The sequence below is a fragment of the Mustela nivalis genome, assembly GCF_964662115.1.
Source record: "Mustela nivalis genome assembly, chromosome: 8".
Lineage (NCBI taxonomy): Eukaryota > Metazoa > Chordata > Mammalia > Carnivora > Mustelidae > Mustela > Mustela nivalis.
The window spans coordinates 111,599,207-111,623,228 of NC_139027.1; the positions used below are offsets into that span (position 1 = coordinate 111,599,207).

Sequence of the window (24,022 nt, forward strand, 5' to 3'; positions counted from 1 at the left end):
GTAACACACGGCCAGGTATCATCCGATGATCTTATGCAAAAACATGGACTAAAAGCTCGGCTTGCCATCCTCATTTGAGAGCATCATCTTCTAACATACATTTCCTCTAATATATCACTTATACCCGTCCATCTCCTAGAAGTGGATGTATCACTCTTTCTCGCTCCAAGACCAGGCTTAAAGCCAGAAGAAAATAACAAACTTAGAAGCATGAAAAGTTTAATTTTTTTTTTCTTAAATCCTCTCATCTTTTGTATACTGATATATGATCATTGACTAGAAAATAAACCTCCTAACTCTGATATATGACTGAGGGATAACTTAGGTATTTAAAAGGTGAGAAATGAAATTTACCATCTCTTGGCAGAACTGTAAGATTAATATCCATGAGAGGGAAAGTAATAAAGAGATAAAAGGAATTGCTGCCACATTATTTGTTTCAATTGGTCATAAACAGCATCACAACCAAGAGAAAATGGTTGTTGCAAAAAATTGAAAGAAATTTTATTACACCTGAAAATTGGCCTAAGTCAAAATCCTGGGTTCACAGAACAATAGAGATGCATCAAAGAACCTTCTGTCCTAAACCCTTTTTCTTTCTTAAGCAAAGAAATATTTATGATTAGCCTTAGAAGAGAGCTTAACTGAGTTGCCATGAATTATTAAAAAACCCCAAAATACCTTCTGTTGCTTTTATAGAAGCTTGATTTACAAGCTGAAAAATCAAACTGACAGTTTAGTCCCTTGTACAAATACCCAACCTCTAAAAATGCCCTAAGCATTATAAATATATCTTTCATGAATATAGCTTCAACAGTTCTAAAAATAGCCTTTAGGAGGGGGGGAAACAACTCTTTCAAGCCATTGTTTTATACATAACAGCAGGAAACCAAACAGAATGTCAAAGCCAAAGTGATTAACACACCCAGTAATAAACATGAACATTAAGTAGGAAATCTTACTCAAATACATTTTTTTTTTTTTTTTTACATTAGCTTGGAGTCTACGGTGTAGCCCTGCCTCTATGGCCAGAGATGATTCCAGCGTACCCATATTTAGAAATTAACTTCAAGGCTAAAAGGCTAAAATTCACCTTTTGGATGAGTGTAAACAGGCATGTCCAGGACTGGCTCAGGGAGCCAGACAGCACTGTCCACTACCCTGGGGGTTTCCCCCAGGCTCCACCTTGACCCCAAACATGTCATTGCAAAAGGTTAGTTCCATACCACTACTCACAGGTTAAGGCGAGGTTGTCCTCAAGGCAGAAGGGAAGACTGATAAATTCCAATAACTTTGGCTATAGAGACCTAACTCAGGGATGTGAAAAGACTAACAGTCCTTCACAAGGTGATACCAGGTATTTTATTGGTTTCCATATGTATTTAGCACACTCAATAAAACTTACCCATCTCTCCAAATAATAGAATTTATAAGGTCAAAAATATTCTGTGTTCTATAGCCTCATGGGTTCAGGTACAGAACCATGGCATTCATTTTCTCTTGAATAACTACTTTCTATGAATTTTTTTTCTGCCCATTAAATTCCAAATAAATCTTGAAATTTGCAGACATTCTACTTCTTAAGAATTCAAGATGGAATCATCTCATTTGGTTTCATCGTAAATGAGATCCTAAATTCATCTCAATTGGTTTCATAGTTAATGAGATTCTAAATTCATGATGTGGTAGACAGGAAGCTCAAATGAAAAAAACAAATCCTGAAAAATTGAAGGTATGAGCTAAAAGGATCATATTCTTAAATTTTCTAATGTGAACAAATGATCATGACCCAATTCCTCCCGAGGCTGGAAGAACTCTTTAATAAGCAGCCAAGGGGAGAAGGAAGAGAAAAGGAAAGCCAAACTCATAGTCATTTGGATCAAAAGTAATTTTCTTATCATTTTTCTTTATTCTTGATGAACCAACCTGGAGGGGGGACTTAAGTCCCTAATGCTGGCTAATTTTCTTCTACAACAAAATGTCATTCACATGTCCATGTTCTTGTCCTGAAAAAATACCAATTGATCTAGGATTTAGCATATCTAATACTTCGGACTAGTCCTTGGAAAATCCTAAGACATGTCCACCTTAGGGATTCTAAGTAGAATCTTAAAGTAAATTACAAAGTGTCAACCATGAAATGGATATACTTAAGGTGACTTGTAGGTACAAGGATATACTTGTAGGTAACTTAAACACTTGGCAAATCAGCAACCAATTGGAAAATGTAAGGAAGACATATCTCATTTTTTACCTTGTTTTGATCGGTCCAGTAAAAGAAAAATCCCTGAGGGTCAGTCCTCAAAATAATTGGAGTGACAATAGCAGAGTCCTAGAAATTAAGAAAAAACATGAATATTAACATATATCACTCTAGAAAGTCCTATCCAGGCATTGTTTAACAAGTAGTAATTGTTAAGGGTTTCTCCAAGGTCGCCAAGGATTAGTAAAAGTTTCAAAAAAAATAGACAAGGAATCCTAACTTCACAGCATTATTAATTATGTAACTAAGCTTCTTTACTAGTAATTAGAATATCTGTGCATTACTTGTAAAGAAAAAGCCCAGCGATGCATATATTTATTAAGACAAATTGACATGTTTTCAATTAAAAAGCGATATCTACTTTTCCAAATATTTTTAAGATTAAACACCATTACCTATTTTATATATGTAAAATTAATTAAAACCCATGCTTGAAGGTAACATTTTAAATTACATTTGTGCTATAAAATGATCTTTAATTGTACTAAGGAGAGTAAACATACTCTGGGCATTGCTGTTTCCAAGGTAACAGTAAATAAGCCCATGGTCTACATTTTCCCAAAGATATACACTAAATTGTTGCAAATTTAAATTTCATAAGATAAAATAAAACATCACAAGCAAATAGTCTTTGGAGTTTAAAGCATGCACATTATAAAGCAAAACACCATGCACTGTAATTATAATATTAAACATTTCTAAAATATGTGTTCTTTTCTTTTGGCAATTTTCAGAAAGGCATACCATCTGCACAAGAAAACACATGTCACTGGATATGGATTTTTATTCTGAAATACTTGGGCTTTTGCAGGAATTACACTTTTAAAAGGGATGTAAATGACCAGTTAATTTCAGGTTTTTCATACACACATAGGATATGGCATATTCTCTACCTGATCAAAAAGACTTATAATGAAAATTAGAACTTGCAGAAATAATTGTGGGAACGGAGGATTGTTTTCCCGATGGGAGAAACATAGCAATGGTTTTAGTCTACATGGTGAGTCTTATCATAAAGCTAGGTTCTGATGGGGATGACTGTCCCCAATGAGTGGGCTGAGTTTACACAACTACAACTGAAAACAAAAACCAAAAAACAAAATAATTATATCTACCTCAGAGGGTCTCCGTGAGAACTAAAGAGGATAATTTGGGTAAAGTACTTGAATGAAACGCTTGGCTCATAAAATTATTTATTATTAGTGGATTATGCTTCAAACTATTAAAATAGTAAATGAAAATTTATCATGGCCTTTTTTTATTATCATGGTCCATACCATACAGAACTCAGCATTTGTAAGGATAAAGTTCAGTGGCATTAGGTATATTCACACTGCGGTGCAGCCATTGCCACATCCATTTCCAGAACTTTTTCATCTTCCCAACTGGAATCCCACACTCATTAAACACAAACTCCCCATTCCCTCCTCTGGCAATGCCCTCGCAATCTCCACCTACTTCCTGTCTCTATGAATTTGACTCGTCTAGGTACCTCATACAAGTAGAATTATACAATATTTATTCTTTTGTGACTGGTTGATTTTGTGACTGGCATCATGTGTTCAAGGGGTCATCCGTGTTGTAGCTAGCAGGTGTCAGAATTTCCTTCCTTTGTAAGGCTGAATAATATTCTATTGTATGCACATATCTACCCATCTGTCAATGGACATTTGGGTAGTTTCCACCCTTTGGCTGTTGCGAAGAATGCTGCTATGAACACAGCTTCACAAATATCTGAATCCCTGTCTTCAGCTGTTTTATACCCAGCAATGGAATAGCCAGATCATTGGATAGTCCTGTTTTAAGTTTTTGAGGCACTGCCATCCTGTTTTATCCTGATATACTTAGGATGTATTCTTAATGTGCAGTTTGCAAACTCTCTTTTACAAGGATTGTGTTGTTGCTTGGAAATTCAGCTGGAATTTTAAGATTTCAAAATCACTTCTAAATGTTAAAAAAAAAAAGGCATTTGAAAACAAATTTAATATGATAATGAAAGAACAATTTTTAAAATAGTTTAAGTTGCTTCTATAAGATTATGGTCATAAAAGGTAACAGCAATATTTGCAATAAATCACAGCAGTATTTTCAGGTCTGCTTTATCACCTCTCATCCTCTAGAGTCGGGCAAAATGAAACTTTGAGACAAGCCGCACACAGCCCTCATCCCCACTTCCGGTGAATCTGGAATTAACCTGTAGTTTTTAACGTATTGTTCCAGGTCGGTTCCTTTTCTTATCAGAGTGTCTCACAAGAGCATCTGACAAGATTCTAATCTGGCTCTTGGTGACAATTCACTGCAAGGATCCCAGACAATGAAATATTTAAACTCAACAAGGTAAACCTACTCAAATTTATATTTTAGAACACTGTACTAGTCTGCCTCACTTGCTTCTGATACTGCTATTTCTAGCTTTTTCCTTCTCCTCCTTCAAGATTAGAGCTCCTTTGTTCAATATTTTCTTGACCTCACTCTTCCAGCAACGGTCCTTCTGCTAAATGATCATTTATATCAGCTACCTGTCTGCTTCCTCCATAATCACCTCTAACATTCCAAGATCAGCTGGAACCTGGCAGTCTTGCCATCCAAGGCAGGACTTGACCCAGAAATACATGAATATCCATTTTCAATTCCACCTGCTTTTTTCCCACCTCCCACATAGCTGCAAGTGTCTATATTCTCTCTGTACCAAAGTAGCCACTCAACCCAGATCATAAGTATTCTTAATTGTCAGAACATATGCTCCAGTTTGAAGTTTGAAATATATGGTCATCCTTCATTTCCAAGGCAACTGCAAAGAGACTATAACTCTTGCCGCATTTTACTGCAGAAAAATGGAGACAACTCTCCAAAGGTCTATTTTTTTTTATTTCTCTCCATCAGTACCCATAAGACATGGATTCCATTTAAGACAGTGGTTTTCAAATTTCCAGGTGCATCAGATTTACTAAAAGGATTTGCTAAAACAGATTCCTGGGCCCCTTCCCCAGCATTTCTCATTCAGTAGATTAGGGGTAGAGCCTGAAAACGTGCATTTCTTTCTTTCTTTCCTTTTTTTTCCCCCCACTATTTTATTTATTTATTTATTTATTTTTCAGAGAGAGAGAGAGAGAACAGGTTTAGAGAACAGCAGGAAAAGCAGATTCCTGCTGAGCAAGGGGGTCCGAGCCCGGGATCATGACCTGAGCTGAAGGCAGAGGCTTAAATGATTGAACCAGGCAGGCATTCCAAAAACATGCATTTCTAGTAAGCCCTCAGTGCTGCTGCCATCGGTGCTGCTGGTCCAGGGACCACACACTTTGAGATCAACTCAGACAGGCATACAATGGGCAAAGCTTTGGGTCAGGAACACAGTGATATGAAGTCCCAAGGAGAACCGATGAGCTCAGAATGCAGACAAAACTGTGCCGCTAAGAATCCAGTTTTAACTTGCTTATTGCAGGTTATAAGGTTTTGTTTTGTTTTTTTCCCAATAAACATCTGCCTTGAAAAGAGAACACCAGTAAACATACCTGTCTTATGTAATAGTGGGTAATGCACAGTAAATTTCCATTTACTTCTCTTTATTTGATAGAAACTATTTTACTCGCATCCCTAGCTCATCAACAGATCCACAGTGAGACTAATATAATAATATAAGAAGTTGCTGCTTTGCAACTTGTTTTTTTTTTCATTATTGCCCCACTAAGAAGCCCTTTTAGACATCTGTTTTTCTACCTTAATGAAATTTTAATATCACAGATGCTCTTATCTATTTATGTGTCGTATGTATGTCTTTATACAAAATAAAAAAAGATATTTTTTTGTCACTCAAGACCATTTTTCAGTTATTTTGGAGGTGATTTGGCACCAGTTGAGAATCCACACTCTGTGTCTACATGTCCATGATGGACTCACTGAACCCTTACAATGTGACTAGTTCAACTGAGATGTGCTGTACTATTTCAAAGACAAGGAATGAAAGCAGGAATATAAAATACCTCATTAATAATTATTGGTATTGATTATATATTGATATAAACATATTGGGTTAAATAAACTCTGTTCTACCTGTTTCTTTTTACCTTTTTTAATATGGCTCCTAGAAAATGTTAAATTTCCTAAGTGGCTTACAGTGTATTTCTATTGGGTAACGCAGCTCTAAAACTTTTGGAGAAACCAGGTTTCTCATTCGTAGGGAAATGTTTTTCACAAAACAAACTTGGTCAAATAATCCCAGCTAGCCGGTTCCGGGTTTTTTCCATGTACGCAGTTATCATCCAGTTTTAACATCTAAGTAGCACAAAACAAATCTGGTTGCTTCTCTAAGCGTCAATTCTTCAAATATCTGAATAGAGCCAGTACGCTGCCATCCCCTGAGCCAAATACTCTGCCAGGTAGAGGTATGCTGTGGGCTGAATTGTGCCCCCCACAAAAAATTTATATGTTGAAATCCTAACCCCAGTTCCTCAAAATAAATGTCACCATCTTCAGAGTCTGTACACAGGTGATTACATTAAAAGGAGGTCACAAGGGTGGGCCCAAATCCAATGAGGCTGGCGTCCTTACAGAAGAGGAAATTTGGACACAGAAACAGAAGACAAAGTGGCAACACAGGGAAAAGTCGGCCAACCCCCAGTCTAGTCCATTGGCCTGAACAGATGCTTCCCTCAGGGCCCAAAAGGAAGGAACCAGCTCTGCCACACCTTGATCTCAGATTTCTAGCCTCCAAAACTGTGAGAAAATCAATTTCTGTTGTTTAAACCCCCCAGTCTGTGGAACTTTGTAACGGCAGCTCTAGCAAAATCACGCAGAGAAATCCCCCTAAACTTCACCCACAGACCCTGAGTCCCATTATCAGAAACTACGGGCCCTCGTTGACCACAATCCCAACTCCACAGTGATTCTATGTTTTTATGCTGTTACAAGAGAACACATATGAATAAAAACATGCACTTCTAAAATTAATCACTATTATAGAGTCAACAAGGAAAGATAACAATGTTCCAGAGGGACTGCCCAAGACCTGCGTCAGGGAAAAGGAGAGCCAAAGATGGCAAATACATACACTGCGGGAAAAACAGCAGTGTAGAGGGTGGAAAAGAATTCTAAGGGTCACACAGAAAAGCAGATGTGTTCGCATCAAACAAGGGCAATGCAGCCCTAACTATGCCCACAAAAAATAAAAATAAAACAGTAAAGGATGCTATGGTATTGGCTTAGGGCCAGTAATGTCAGACTTCTACATGCATTAGCATTGATGGGAATTTCCTTCCACAGGTCTATCCAGTCTGAAATGTCCCCCCAAACAAAGAAAAGCAAAGGAGGTCTGGACCAGGTCCAGAAGAGAAGATGCAAAAAAGTGGCAAGAAGCCCTATTTCAATATTTGCATTTTATCGGCAGGTATAAAAATCTCTCTTAACACAATACAGTGTTCCAAAAATGTTGGCAACATATTTCCTCAGATACCACACAGGTTACTTCAGACACTGTAGTCCAGATTCAAACAAGAGCCCAGATTCCCAGTCCTCCAAGGTCCTGTGGTCTAGGGGGGCATCAGCTGAGGAAAGGGACCGTTTTAGTAAGATAGAGCTCTCACGGATAGAAAGGGGCATCTCACTGTGGTTTGAGTTTGCATTTCCCTATTGATGAAGTCCCAGAACCTAAGTCAGGTTCAGTGGGGTGAGGAGGTTCGGAGCCGACGACTAAAGAAAGAATTCTTAAGACGTCGTTGGTGCAAAAGGTGATTTATTGGAGCGCGGAGACAGGAGACAGGGCCCGTGGGCAGGCGGAGATGTGGCTGCCCCGGGTTGTGAGGGTAGGCATGTTATATACCCTGCGGTTGGGGGAAGGTGAGGGGGTTGGGGAAGGTGAGGGGAAGGGAGGTTTCAGTGGTGTTTTCATATGCTAAAGAGGGCCTACAAGGTGCCAGGATGTTCCAGGCCAGCCATGGAGGCCTTACCCTTGCTGCTGGATCAATGTTGCCTTTAGACCAGCCATTAACATTAAGATAGTTGGGAGACTTTTTGGTGGGGTGTCACAATCCTGCTATCAATCGTCTTTGTTAGTGAGATTTAGGACATTTGTAAGCCAAGGGAGACTCCTGTCTAGCAGGATTGTGAGCTCTGCAAGTTAACTATTTGCTTATTGTTCATGGCAGTCAGGGCTGCCTGAGGGATGCTACACATATGGAGGGGAAAGGGTGAAGAGGGGGTGCAAGGCACCAGCTCCTGCTTTGTCCTCAGCCAGCCTCCTGCTCCCTCATCACTATGACTAATAATGTTGAACAACTTCTCATATGTTTACTGGCCTTGTGTGTGTGTGTGTGTGTGTGTGCACATGCATTAGCCCAGGACTTTTTAAAATCAGTTAAGATTTAAATCAGTGGTTTCATTTCATCAGTGGTTCTGAACTGGGGCAACATTGCAATGTCCAGAGATAACTTGGTTTGTCACACTGCTTTTGCTACTGACATCTAGTGGGTAGAGGCCAGGGAGGGTCCAAAACATACACAATGCACAGGCCAGCCCCTTACAACAGAGAATTACCTAATCCCAAATGTCAATAGCACTGAGTTCGGAACAGGGCTTTAATGGTTTCCCATCGACGTTCTGATAAAACCTTGCAGTGGCCTCAGCAGGCCGCTGGCCATCCTGGCAGCATTACTGAACCACAAGCTCCCCACCTGCTTATTCTGCTCTGTCCTTCAAAGGACTTCCATCCTTTGATCCTTGGAATGCCCCCATGTGCTATTCCATTGGCCTGACACACTCCCCCCTCCTCTTGATGGCCTGACTTAGTCCCAACTTAGAACCCAGGTCTTTCCATAAATAGACTGCCTCCAGGGGACCCTTCCACATTTCTTATCCTCACATGTACTACTACTTCTTTTTTTTTTTTTTAAAGATTTTATTTATTTATTGGATAGAGAGAGAGAAAGAGAGATCACAAGTAGGCAGAGAGGCAGGCAGAGAGAGAGGGGAGGAAGCAGGCTCCCTGCCAAGCAGATAGCCCGATGCAAGGCTCAATCTCAGGACCCTGAGATCATGACCTGAGCCGAGGGCAGAGGCTTAACCCACTAAGCCACCCAGGTTCCCCCTCACATGTACTTCTGTACCTTTCTCTGTAGCACTTACACTGCTACAATGAAACAATTCTATTCCTATTTCTTTGGCATTAATCTCCTCCAATAGAATACAAACTCCCTGAGGGCAGGGACCAAACCATTTATAATCACAACTCCACCCCGCTAAAAATGTTTAGTGGTTTAGTAGACTAAAAATGTCGACTGTAAAAGAAGCATCAGCACATCCTGTCATTATGAATACTGCCTGGCTGGACAGAAAGCTACAACAGGAAAAGAGGCAAGGCAGCAAAGATAGGTTCTGGTAAGGATGGGTTGGGTTTGATGCCCAGCAGGTTGCCAGGAGCCGTGGCAAGAGAAAATCTCAAAGCAATGATAAGGGCAGAACAAGGCTTTGGAAGATTGAGGAGTGGCTGGGATGTCAGGAAAGGGGGATGGTGGGTATAAACAACACTTCGGTCATGGCAGGAAAATGATGAAGGGGGCAGTAAGTACATGAGGAAAGCTGGAGAACATGGTGCTGAATTCTACCTTGGGATTTTAATGACCAAAAGGCATATTGGTATGTTCTTGGAGGAGTTTTGCAGGAGGGAAATTTTTCACAGAAACTATCAAAGGGGAGGAAATAATAAAGTCAGGATCCAGAGAAACCAGGAAACACGGGATCCAGAACCCAGAGAAGTATGCTTTTCCCAGGGCCCAGAGGTAAGATGGGAGAATGTAGGTGGCCCCAGTAATTAAATGAGGAGTGGGGAAGGAAGGAAGTCTTTGTGGATATTAGCATAATAAAGGGAATGTTTTCACAACCATCAGTCTTTTGTTCTGTCACTCCCAACGTGTCAGAATTTCTTTAAGGGTAATTTTCACAGCAATACCGGGATAGTTGTGTGAGCATCTTTTTCAGAAAACAGAAGCCCCTGTTAATATTCAGAATATGAGACGCAAATACATGGAGCATCATAATTTTCAACGAATATTAAATTACAATTGAATACACCCTCAACCTTAAGCCATATTTATACCTTACAGGAAATCAGTTCTGTAAGAGCTGTCAGTTCTGTATTGACAATAAACATTTTGCTTCTCCAACTCTCATCCAGAAACCCTATCTAAAAAAGCCACAGAGTCCCTTGGGACTCCGGGAGATTTCAGATAGAATGGAAGGATGTCAGGTAGGGCTTTCCAACTGACGCCACGGGCAGTGTGTCATGAAGGTCACTTCAGAATAGCCTACCACCCTCCAGGTCGGCCTCCCCAGTGTGAACCCACTGGAGACACACACCAGACACTTCCTTCATTCCACAGACATTTCCTCAGCACCTACCCAGTGTCAAGTCTATGCTCTGTCCTAGGGAAAGAAAGAAGGTAAATAACATAAAGCTGTAGTCCTCTAGGTGCCTTGGCCCAATTAAAACACAGACCATCTCCTTGTATCCACCTTCCTGCACCGGTAATCTAGATCTGGCCTCTCGACTGACACTACCTCGAATTCAAGCCACTCTGTGTCCTACTTAAGGTCATCATCTACATTTCCTTCAAGCCGACCAAAGTTTCCAAGATCAACAATTTCCATAAGAAGCCACAGGACCCATCTTAATGGGAAACCACCAAAGACAACATTTTGCAAGGATGTTGAGAAGAGAAAAACATGGAGAAGCACATATGATGAGTCTTGCTAGACACAGAAGTATCACTTCTGTGACGGACATGGTGATCGCACCTAAGGACTGAAAATCATGAAGTCCTAGAACCATGAAAGGCCTATCAGGCAGGGCTTAGTGAAGAAAACAGAAATCTCTCTGGAAATTATGAATATAAAAGGATTTAATTACAGGCTATTAAGCATTTGACAAAATCACAAGGATTGGTGACATAGGAGTCAGGCTGGGCATCCCCGAACGACCCCAGAACACCACAGCACTGACCCTTGAGGACAGCCATTGCCTCCAGAACATTCAGAAGAGGTAAGGAATCCAGAAGGAAACCCTTGAGTCAAGACCACACCAACTTAGCTGAAGACAATGGAAGAGTCATCTGAGAGTCAGCACCCTCTTGCCGTTGCCGCTTTACACCCAGGGTCCCACTGAAGAACAGTTAGAGAAGGTAATGCGTCTTCCTGCAATTCTTACATATCTATGGAAACCAGCCCAAGAAGGCAGCAAGGCGGCCTCTCTCACACCTCTGCCCTCCACATCTCCTGTGAGTACATCTCATTCTACTGGAACTTAATTTATAGCCAGAATATTAGAGGCCTCTAGAGAGGCTGGTGAATGTAGCTTTAGATTTCCAGACTTTGCATTTTGTTTTGGTTTGGTTTTTTTAAGATTTTATTTCTTTATTTGACACACAGAGAGAGATCACGAGTAAGCAGAAAGGCAGGCAGAGAGAAAGGGGTAAGCATGCTCCCTGCTGAGCAGAGAGCCCAATGTGGGACAGGATCCCAGAACCCTGAGGTCATGACCTGAGCTGAAGGCACATGCTTAACCCCTGGACTCTGCATTTTGAAAAGTCCCCGAAGAGGATGTGAAAATTGGTGCAACATGAGACTCAACCATACCTAAGACAGAACACCTGAGAAAAGCTTCATGCTTCGTGTCCTTCCCTTTTTTTTTTTTTTTAAAAAAACATCTATTAGCCCACTGGCTGCTTTGTTCTGTGGTCTTCCATTTCTTTTTGAGTTCATATGGCCTCTTCTATAAAATGAATCAAATTAACTTTCTCTTACCTAACTTATAAACAAGCTCCCAAGAAAATCTGATTTTTTAACACCAAAATAATCTCTTAATCTTTTAGGTATCAGTGTTATAGACTGATACCCCTCACCATGATGGGTTCAGGGAAAATGGTTTTCTTTGCTAATAATCCATTTTCCCTGAACCTGCTCTTAACACTTTAATGCAATAAAAAGAAACAAAACATAAAGCAAATATCATGAACTAAAAAAGCCCCTGAAATGAAAAACAGATGTGGGATGCTTTTGTTCTTTTTAAATACTGAGTATTTTTTCCTCTTTTATATAATAGTCTCTTTCCTCATTTATGACAATTAAGGTTCTTGATAAATGTACAGATTTAGCCAGCAGCAATTAAGACACAGACCCAAGCATTTTTTCAGGATGCCAATTAAAGGTAAAATTTCCAAAAATTGAAATTAACCTGTGATAATAAAATCAAATAATAGAACTTAAAGCGATCAGAGGGGAACAAGAACTCTTAAAGAATCTAGCCCTTTTTACATGATATTTCAGTTACAGAAATTGATGGCTTCTTTAAAATCTCATGTGTAACTGAGCTCAGGGATATGTCTCCAGTCCCCTTCCCAACTCATACACAGGAGCATGGCTGAGATTGGAGCATCAGACATGGCATAGATGGGGGAAGGGAAGAATTATGAAATCTGCCTGAGCAGATGGAATTTATGACATGATTTGAAAAGGCTGCATGAACCTAACATCAGCTTGGGTGACAGGAGAGCCAACATTTTCAGTCACCAAGGATGTGTTATTTAGGTGAGACCCATAGCATTAGTCAACAATTCACAATCAATCCCATTCCATTTTCAGCTGGCACTCCTTGTTCATGATAACATGAACCAATCCTGATAAAGAAACATTTAACCACGGGTTACCAAGTTCGACGTAAAAAAGGAAAATGTTCCTGCTCCATTGAAACATCATCGCAGGTAAATATAATTTGAAGCTATTTGTTGATAGGCTGAACTTTCAAGGGAAGTATTCAAGATATGCTAATAGCCAGAGCAAATTATCCTCATGCACCACAGGTAGGAATATCAAAGTCAGGCAAGATAAGAGAAAATCTAGAAGAGAGAAAGTGATCCCACAAACAGCACTCTGCTGGTCTGCTTTCTTGTGCCAATGATAGCCTGTAGGCAATACATTTCCTTGCTAAATTACTAGTTTTCTTTAACGGTTTCCTCTTTTGGGGCATTTACACCTGCTTCTCTTCCCAGGCTTTACCTTAGGACAGATAAGGACTTAATCCAGTGCCATCTAAACAGAAGGTAAGTCACTTTTGTTGTTATTGTTCAAGAGGGTTTATTCAGCAGTTATAAAAATATGCTTTTGGCTGAAGAGGGTTTGTTTTGTTTTCACTGGAAACTTTTAAAATAGGGGTTTTTTTAGATTAAAAAAAAAAAACAGGCAAAGCCACTCTAGGGTTTTAAGTCAGGATGACTGTCAGCCCTGGAAAGAGGTGTAGAGACGTGAAGGGAGCACCTGGGGCCGGCAGTGCTGTTCTTGATCTGGGGCTGCTTACCGGAGGTGTTCGTTTTGTGAAGACGAATCCAAGGGGACATAAGATCTTTTGCTTTTACGGCATGCATGTTACGCTCTGATAAAAAGCTTAAAATAGCTTTATTTGACTAGCTTTTGGAAAAGTTAATACTTTTACACTTGAAGTAATTACTGTCGATGAGAAATCCACAAAAGCTCTTTGGACACCTAAAATGGACATATCTGGGCATATTTGAAAGGGCTTTTAGAGGGCACCTGCCAGTTTTCCAGTCTAAAATCTGCCTCTCACTCCATGGGGGCCCCCCATCCGGATCCACCACCTACCAGCCAGAGCTGTTTCTTCCCTATTTCCCATAACCTTTCCAAAGCGAGCACTGTTGAATGCCCATCTCTTGAACTCTTCCCCTCTGCTCCCTCATGAATCTTGTCTGGGGTCAACCATCATTCTGCTGCCATCATTCTGGAAACTGTAACTGCACATTTTACATAATGCAAATATTCTAACTAAGCTTTTGTGTATGATGCTGGGTAGTACACCGCACCCTGCCCATTACCTGTTTTAACTGCAGAGATTTTGTTTGGGGGGAGGGGTGGTAGACAAGGGAGGAGGGCGCTACTTGCTTCAAATCCATGGGGCATTAGTGAGCCAAACCTCTGAGCTTCCTCAGCCTTCTCCTCAAACAACTTAGCCAGCCACAATTACAGCTTTTGAGTTAGACTGTGCTTGTAAAACAGAATGTACAGAGATTATTTTAAAATATATCTTAAATATATATATTCCTATTAAATTATAAGTTTTGTGTAATTGTTTCTTCCTTCCATATAACATGTGTATATATTAAGAATTTAAGTATAAATAAAACTTTTGGAGGTTTTTTAAACTGATGTGCTTTAAAAAAATGAAAATAAACAACTTGCTTTAAAGAAAATGTGTCTATATAAACATGTTTTTTATATAGATTCACTTTCTCTGAAACACCTGAATTTTTTCTTTAAAAAGGATAAAATTCTGATTTTTTTTCTTTTTCAAATTATAAAATATGAAAATCAAAGCACACATTAAAGGAGAAGGGGGCGCCTGGGTGGCTCAGTTGGTTTGGCCTCTGCCTTCAGCTCAGGTCATGATCTCAGGGTCCTGGAATCAAGCCCTACATTGGCCCCCCCTGCTCAGTGGGGAGCCTGCTTCCCCCTCTCCCTCTGCCTGCTGCTCTGCCTACTTGTGCTCTCTCTCTGTGTCAAATAAAGAAATAAAACCTTTTAAAAAGTAAATAAATAAAAATAAAGGAAACAAAAGGAAGGTTTGGATCTTCCCACTGATAGAATAAGAATCATCTAACATCCACAGCCACTATGACAAAATTCATGGGCCCTCTACCTACTGGGGGGATGATGATTTTTAAAACTGGGTTTTATTAAAGGTTTCCTTAATGTGTGTGCCAGGCACTACACAAAACATTGCCATGTGCCTCCCCTCATTTCACCTTAACAGCTGTAGCGTGCAGCACAGGCAATATTACAAACCTCACATCACAGATGAGGACTCTGAGGCTGAGGTGCATTAAGTAACTTACAGTGAGATTGGAATGTGGATGGTGAGAATAGAGAGAAAGAAAGAACAAACAAATGAGAAGCCTTCCATGCCCTAGATGTTGTGGAAAAAGGAGACGGGGTCCTGGGAGCCTACACAGGGGCGAATCAGAGGCTGGGAGGACCTACTGTATGGTTTCTAATCTTCCTCTTCTCCTTTCCAACAGACTTTCCAACACAGAGCAACACAGACTTTCCAACACAGAGCAACGCCAAACACCAGGAGAAAGGGGGCCAGACTCACAATCTCTCCAGCTCCATAACTCTGATGTAGAAGGGAACCCCCCTCCACTGTCCATCTCACCAGAATTCTCCCACAACTTCCACAGCCTGTTACATCCACCTCCCTGACAGGGGCTCAGAATATTCAAATGCAAAATAAAAGCAAGGATAAAGTTGCATATTTTGATATCCTTGGTAAAACAGGTAACCAAGATAGGTCAGTCCTGGATATGCTAACCAAGTTCTGGAGGACAAGGTTTGCCCTTGATGTTCTGACTGCACACGCTCTTACTACTTGTGCAAACACTGAAATAATTCTATGTGTCTCCACAGACCCTGGGGACCCTCAGCTCTCCTCGTGATCAGGCCAAAGAATGACCAGTGCCTGGTCCTGGTGCAAGAGGGTGTTCTCCAGGATCCTGCTGTTTGTCATGATTGGTTAGTACCTATGTCAGAGTTTTTGACTATTGCTCTGGGAGCACCCACAACCATGATGCTGGCAGATAGCCAACAGATTATAAAGGGCAGTGCACCTGCTAGGGGACATCTTCCATTCCACATGGTGGTCAGAAAAACAGGATGGGCGATTATGGTGTTTTAACCACTCAAGGAACAAGAGATAATCTCTCCACAATTCCAAATAGCCCCATACTCATCATTTGCACATGTATTATTATGCTTTCTAATGGGCTATTGAGAATCGGTTTTATGAGTTTGCTCATCTTTCTTCTTAAGGAAAGCAGAAAGCAGGGTTCTACAGTGTTTAAGGGAGAGCAGATATTTAAGAGATTTTAAAATCATTTCCAGCATGTATTTTTCCTCTAGACAAGCAGGTGGGGGACGCACCACCCTTGCGGGGGGAAGGGGTGGGGGAGTAGGGCAGCAAAGTCAGAGCCCAAAGGAAAAAGTACAGCAGTCTTCCTGCTCAAAGACACACTAGACAGCCTCTCAAAAAATCTTCTATCTTCTTTCCCTTCTTAACAGTCCCATTAGAAGCAGGCGACAAAGCTGCAAATTGTTCATTGCATAGAGGAGATTCAAAAGACACGTATGAATGGGAGTTAAGTCAGCCTAGGCATCAGAGACACTTCATAAAATATACCATAAAGTCTAAAAAATTGTTCATGATTTTGTGTTTGAGGTCCTTCTACCTCCTAGGTGGGAAGATGACGACTGGATGAATTTCTCAACAAGCAAACATAGAGATAAAATTAAAATCACAAACTAGCAAAAATTGACACAAGCTGACAAGATCACGGGAGCTTGCTATCATAGGCTTAAGTTACTTCACAGACCTTATCTTTGTGGTTTCAATGTGTGGTTCCCCCAGACGGCCAGCCTCAGTGGCTCTCAAGATCCTATGCACCAAGAGGGTTTGCAGAACTGGAGAGTCCCAGGTCCCACCTCAGACCTTTCTGAATCAGAAACTGAGGGTGGGACCCAGCCATCTGAGTGTTACCAAGCCCCCTCTGATGTTTCTTTCTGAGGCATGCCCAAGTGTGAAATGTGCTACTTTATCCTACTGGCTACTCCCAACCACTATATGTAAAATAGGTTAAAAAATAAGAAGAAGAAGAAGAAGCATTCTCAGTCTTGCACAAGTGGCAGCAAAGATTCAGAAAATTTAGGTGATTAACCTAAAGTCACACAGCTGACTGGCAAGAGAACTAGCTGGTAAACTCAAGCCTTTGGACCGAAGATCTAGTTCTCTTTTGTCTTCATCACACACTATCACTAAGATGCAATACAATGAGCCAGGTCACGTAAACTGGCTTGATTTTGGAAGGGCAAATATGAACCAGAATCCACGTTCAGTTGTGAACTTAAGCCACCTGTATCCACCTGAGGAGAATATGGGGGACCTCAGATACTCTGGTCTCCTCTTGGTTCACAGATCATCATAGAGACAAAGAGCCAAGGAACTTGTAGGAGAGTTGATCATACTCCAGACAACTGGACTCCTGCGTGCAATCTAGGTTCTCCTCTGTATAAGATCTGAGGCTCCTGTTCCTTAGTGCCTACATCCTTCCTGTAGGGTTTCCCAGGAAACTCACTGTTGCAATGCTCAGAGGGAATGGCTCTCACCTTCTTCAGGCTATGTCTCACCGCTGGCCTCTCCCTTACTCTCACTGCATTACTCCTCATCTCTGTATGATCCGTGTTCTCGGTCATTTTCTGTCTCCTCCACCTATCATGTAAGGTCTGTAACGCAGAGACTATCTACATCTGTCACCACCCCATGAGCTAGGATAGAGCTTGGCATTAGCAGGTAGGGAAAAAGATACCCATGCCATGAATGCATATAATAAAAACCATCTACTGGGATATATCAAAATGCATTCCACAGAAAAGCCTCATTTTCAAAGTGGACGCTGCCTATCTTCTTCCCAATAAGACATTCTGGACCATTGTTTAAAATCATCTCTGTGGGGGCGCCTGGGTGGCTCAGGAGGTTAAGCCCTCTGCCTTCAACTCAGGTCATGATCTCAGGGTGGTGGGATCAAGCCCCCCATCAGGTTCTCTGCTCAGCAGGGAGCCTGGTTCCCCCCCTTTCTCTGCCTGCCTCTCTGCCTACTTGTGATCTGTCTGTCAAATAAATAAATAAAATCTTTTAAAAAAATCATCTCTGTGAATAAATCCAAAGCTTATGGTGAAATACCCTTTTATATCCTATAAACTCTCTCTCTCGCCCTTCTTGCCCTTACCCTCTTGCTCATCGCATCAGCTCTCTAGTCGAGACTTCTAGATGGGCAGGACAGTTTTGGTGCTGAACTGCATTTTCTTTTTCACTGTTGTTTTTCCTTCACACAAGCAAAGCATTTAATCTGTGTCTGAATTATTGTTTAGATTCTATTTCATTTACAAAAACATCCGGTCGTTGCAGTGGGACGGAAGAAGAGAAGTGTCCTCAGTAAAAGGATGTATGTTCGCATCCTAGCCTACAGCATTTAATAATTGGCATTAGCTTTCAAGGAAGCTATGGCTCATACTCCAAGTTCCGTTTGCTCTTCCAACTGGACAAAATATAGACACAGACTCACTCAGCTAAGTAATTGGATTCACTACCTGGAATATTTAAATTGTTTTCAGACACTGGAAAATGGCTTAAGAAGATTAAAGAAAAATACCCTGGAGGATAACAGGCTATAATTTACTAGGTGGAAAATCTTTTCAGCAAGAAGAACACCTTATTCTCCTATAATTCCTCCTGTTTAAGAGATGTCTTCGTCATTTGGACCTAAATTTCTCTAGATCCTGACAGCTCAGGTTGACCCCAGTGGGTTGTTCTTATCAAATCTTTTGAATGACACCCAGGACATATAAATTGATACGATAATGTCCTCCATCTGAAGATACCCATGTTTTCAGTAAGATTATTAATATAAGTGTTTGAAGGCGATGGGGGGGTGTCACTTTTAGTTCTGGGGTCCGGGGCTCGTGAGAAACCCTTGAGATCCGGGTCTGGGCTAAGCTCTGTCCCGGTTGGCAAAAGACGTACATAAATGGTGGGGGAAAGCTTTGCCAGGTCTGTTCCAAGCTGAAGATTCCAGCCAGCTCAATTCCCAAAAAAAAACTAGCCCTCCCCATTTGCCCGCAGGCCCACTGAGCACTCCTAGACCCCTCAGTGCTCCCCTTTCTGCCCTCTAGTCTTCCCCAGTTGTGTCCTCACCGGCCCTTCTCAAGGCCCCCTCACTCCCGAGCCAGGCGCTGAAGTTTGGCACCAGCGACCACCTGTCGGCTGGACCGCTGGTTCTCCGCCGCGTGGGCTCCATTAAGAGCGCCAAGAGGGTCTGTAGTCACTGAACAATTTCGGACTTCGAGGCCGTACCTTCTTGAGAAGGGGCAAAAGAGGTAATGGGGGGGTGCGTCTGCGGGCGGAGAGGGGCGCGCCTTGGTCACACCCCAGCGCTCTCCAGCTGGTCCCAACTTCACACTTTCCAAACTCTCAGGGCCGTCGCCTGGCAAAGCCTGTCCCTCCTGCTCCACTGGCCCCAAAGACAGAAGACCCTCTGGGGGCGCCTACCAGACCCGGCCAGGAGGCAACTCCCGAACCCGTGGAGTGCAGGAGCGCGCGCGAAGCCGCTGCTCTCTGCCAGCCACCTCGGCAGCGGCCACCCCGCGCGCCCTGAGGCCGCCCGGGCCGGATCCCGAGCGCCCATTGCATAACGCGCCCCTCGCCCCACCCCCACGCAACCCGCCCCGCGGCGGGCCCCGTGCCCCGCGCCCCCGTCCCCGCCCGCGCCCCCAGTCCGCCGCCCCCGACTTACATCATCCCACTTGACGAATTTGATGCCCTTCTTGAGGCTGTCGGACACGCACACGGGCTTGAGTTGCAAAGCGTGCACTCCGGGCTGAGCCCCGGCCATCTGGGCTCATCGGGGCTCCGGGCGGCCCGGGCGAGCGCGGCAGCGACGGGGCTCGGGGCGCGGGCTCCTTTCTGGGCTCGCGAGGCGCTCGACTCTGCTCCCCCGCCGGCCTCCCCCGGCCTCCCGGCCTCCGCACCTCCTCCGGCGCGGCTCAGCAGGCGGGGCGCGCGGGGGCCAAGCGCCGGGCCATGCCCCGGGCGGGACGCGGGGTCGGGCGCCCGCGGTGGCTGTGGAACCTCGGAGGGCGAAGGGAAGCCGAGCCGGGCTGCCGAGGCTGCCAGCTACCGCCGGGTACTGCTCCTCCTCCGCCGCCGCCTCGAAGCGTACCATTCAGCACATCCTCTATACACAGAGGGAGAGCGCGAGTGACACACGCTCGGCGCCCCCCCCCCCGCTCCTTCCCCTCCTCCCTCCTCCTCCCGCCCCGCTTCCCCGCCACCCTAGCTGGCTCGGTCCCTCCTTCCCCCGGCGGCTTCCAGCCCAACTTTGCGCGCTGGGTCAGGCGCCGGGAAGCGGGGACGCAGCGGCACCTCCCGGCTCCTGGGCCCCACTGCAGCCAACGCCTGCGCCGCCCGCGCGCCCTCTGAGCATGCCCCATGCCCCGGTTGCAGGGGTGCCCGGGGTGCTCACGAGCCGCGCGCTCCCTAGGGCTTTCCGGGTAACTTGCTCCTGAACCTGGAATGTCTTCGGCTCCAAACTGCCTTGGGAAAGGGACGGGTCGGGAGGGATCAGAGAAGCAACCCCTGACTGGAGCTCTCCAGCTTCGGCCACAACCTAGCTCTTTGCAAAGACAATTATTATTTATTGGTAGAAAAGAGAGCAGTTGAGAGGCGGCGTGAGATCTCTTTGGGGAAACCTTGTGGCTCCTGAGAGTTTGCAGCGCGCTGGTCTTGAAGCAGAGGCATGTGGTTTAGTTGTGCTTTTGAGAAAGAAAGCCCATCCTGGGAGAAACAATGGTTTTGTTTCCCATGGAGACAGAAGGCCCCCTCTCCTCTCCACGTGGTGTTTGTGTGTGTGTGTTTGAGAGACAGAGACAAAGAGAGGTGTCTTACGGTGTCTTACTTGCTCATTTAGTAACATGAGTTTAAGAATGTCCACATCCAACGAACATTTCTTGTTTCTTAAAAAGGAGAGAGACCCACCAGAGTAGGTAAAATTTAAGATTGGTAATACCAATGTTTAAGAGGATATAAAGCAACTGGAACTCTCATCCCTTGCTGGAGAGAGTATAAAATGGTAAAGCCATTTTTGAGTAGATTTTCATAAAAAGTTAAACATGTACTTATCATAAAACCCAGGACTTTCCCAAGAGAGATGAAAACATATGTTCACACAGACTTATGTAACAGTACTCGTGGATTTCTTCATCATAGCCCAAATTGGAAACTACATATGCCAATGGACAAGTTTAAGGGGAAAACAAACAATGGAATGCCCAAACAATGGAATACTATTGAGCAGTAAAAAGGAATGGGTGTGTACCACAAGGAAGTGCAAGCTCTAAACCTACTAGATGAAGCTGGATATTACACTTCATGATTCCATTTGAGGAATCCTGGAATAAGGAAATTAGCCTATATTGGCAGAAAGCAGGTCATTAGTTGCTTGTGGCCAGGAATGGGCAGGGATTGACAGAGAAGGAGCACCAGGGAACTTTTGGGGCTGTTGGAAATAATCTGTATCATGCAAGTACATATTTGTCAAAATTCATAGAACTAAAATTATTATATATTTTTTATTTTCTATTGTTTTATTTTTTATTTTTTATAAACATATAATATATTTTTATCCCCAGGGGTACAGGTCTGTGAACCGCCAGTTTACACACTTCACAGCACTCACTATAGCACATACCCTCCCCAATGTCCATAACTCCACCCCCTCTTCCAACCTAAAATTATTATATTTTATCAGAAATAAAATTTATCTTGGGGTGCCTGGGTGGCTCAGTGGGTTAAAGCCTCTGCCTTTGGCTCAGGTCATGATCCCAGGGTCCTGGGATCTAGCCCCACATCAGGCTCTCTGCTCAGCAGGGAGCCTGCTTCCTCCTCTCTCTGACTGCCTTTCTGCCTACTTGTAATCTTTGTCAAATAAATAATTAAAATCTTAAAAAAAAAAAAAAGAAAGAAAATTTATCTCAATAAAACTGATTTTTTTTAAAAAAAAGACGAAACAGTATATGAACTAAGAAAGAATAAGAGAAATCTTTCTTTCTCTTAAGCATTGTTCTCTCTGTCCTCTGCCCCTAGGGCCTTCCAGGACCAGTGTTTATAAACTAAGTAAAAACATTACCAAAACTCCAATGGGGAAATTTGTTATTAAATAGTTCAGTGAATTCAAAAATATGTATTGAGCACCAGCTATATATTAGACACTCTAAGAATCACCAGGGATAACCTGCTGAACCTGACCCCTTACTCCTGCTCTTCTTCAGGGAGGTGGGGACAGGGGCAGGAAGCTCGCCTTACCCTTGGAAGCCACTTGCTAGAGAGAATCCCTGTAAAGACTGACTTGTTTCATCTGGATAACATGTTTCTAAACTAAAACCTGAGTAAAATTCTCCATAGACCTTCTAATCGGCAGCCCTGTCTTGTCAGTTACCTTGCAAAAGGCACCAGATGTGATCCCAAGTTGCTTTTCCTTACTTTAGAGGATGCAGCAAGACTTCCTCCAGGGTCTCTGGCCTTTTCAATTGTCCTTACAATGGATCCCACCAGAGTGGTTCTTTCGTCTTTCCTATTCTGTCTTTTCTCTTTATTTGTTTTTTCTTTCCTCTTGTAATCTTTCCATTATCTACAGGAAGGATTCTTGGTTAAATAGGCTTTACCCACTAGAGTGTCTTAGGAAGGCAAGACAGACAAGAGATGTGTCTTCTAGAAGAGGAATTTGGAGGATTAAAGATGGACTGTAGCCAAACGAAAAGATAGACCTAGCTTCTGTGGTGCCTTCCTTGTTCTCCATGCCCCTTTCTGTATCCACACACTTTGCCATGTGACCTTGCAGTTTTCAACTAGATGCTTATGACTTATCCACCCCATTAATGTTAGACTGTAGCACTTGCTTTGGCCAATGGGATTTAGGAGATGTGATATGAGCAAAGGCTTGAAATATGCTTTTGAGATTGGGCTTTCCCCCTTGGGTTTCTTGTCATTGCCATGAGATTAACACATCTCAAGGGGCCATATGGGGCGGACCAATGTCTCATCTCCAGCTTGGAGGACAACCTAACAGAACCCATGCAACTTTGCCAGAACACAGCCAACCTGCAGACTTGTGAACATGACAATAGATGCTCATTGTTGAATGTTACTGAGCTAGAGGGTCATTTGTTAGATATGATTATGGTAGCAATAGCTGGTTGAGTCATTCATATAGTATTCTTGTTCCTTCCTAGCTGTCGTTGTGAATGTGTGTATAAGAAAGAGAATCACGCTGTAGAATTCTGAAGAGTGTTGGTCTTTCAAGACAAACGTGGGCTCCCAGAAATTCCCATGTCCACGAGAGGATGCAGTTTGATCCAGGAAGTCTACGAAATAAATCTCTTCAACGTGTACAATGAGGCTTGAGACAGGTTGGTTCAACCCCCTCATTTCCCACATCTCTGGGTAAGCATACAAGGCATACAAGGCACCTGTCCTTCTGGATGGTGGCGACACTCTCTCCCCTGAGGACACCCTTGAAGGCAAGAGAGTGCCTCACCTGCTCAGAGGGACTGTGGCAAAGCTGCCTTCCTGCAACCCCCACCACGTGTATCCTCAGTGGGGAACAAGTGGGAGAAGCCAGAACCCCACCCCACCCCCAACAGCATGAGGACCCTCGTCCCTTCTCTGGGGCTGAGGGGCTTTCTCCCAGGGCTACATCAGAGGTTCCCATAGATGCCCAGGTGTGGAGGTCCAGGGTGTGGGGATTTTTGTCATACAGAGGGACCTGTAGGGACATCCAAAATTGTGTGAGCCAGGCCTATGATCCATCAAGTTCAAGGTTCCGTTCTGTCTTTAAAACAATAGAAAGTTCTGTATTGGGGTTTTGGTTTTGTTTTTTTGTGAGAGCACAGAATTGCCCTTCAGAATGTCAGCGTCGGGGAGTTGACAAAGCTGACCTTTATTGGGTAACCTTTATTGGGTACTTACTATAGGCTAAGCAATCCCCAGACACTCAGTAACATAACACTTACTATTCAGTCGCACCCTCCCACTCTCTTTTTCTTGTAAGCAAACCTGTATTTGATTCAGATGCTTGAGGAAGGTGGCTCCATCCTCTTCCCAGG

General features: G+C 43.0%; 1 protein-coding gene across 4 annotated transcripts in view; it reads right to left on the bottom strand.

Annotated features, from left to right (window-relative positions):
* PLCB1 (phospholipase C beta 1) overlaps positions 1-20,161 on the bottom strand; it is a 679,075-nt gene extending 658,914 nt beyond the window's left edge. For 3 of the 4 annotated variants that reach the window (XM_082744416.1, XM_082744417.1, XM_082744419.1), the window contains exons 1-2: positions 19,657-20,161; positions 2,255-2,332 (exon numbers count right to left, since the gene is read on the bottom strand). In XM_082744416.1, coding sequence (XP_082600542.1) covers positions 2,255-2,332; positions 19,657-19,755 — 177 coding nt within the window. In that variant the 5' untranslated portion in view covers positions 19,756-20,161. Of the gene's footprint in view, positions 1-2,254; positions 2,333-19,217; positions 19,454-19,656 lie in introns of those variants that run through there. The other variant, XM_082744418.1, reaches the window with a different exon arrangement.
* Between the last annotated feature and the right edge of the window lie 3,861 nt (positions 20,162-24,022).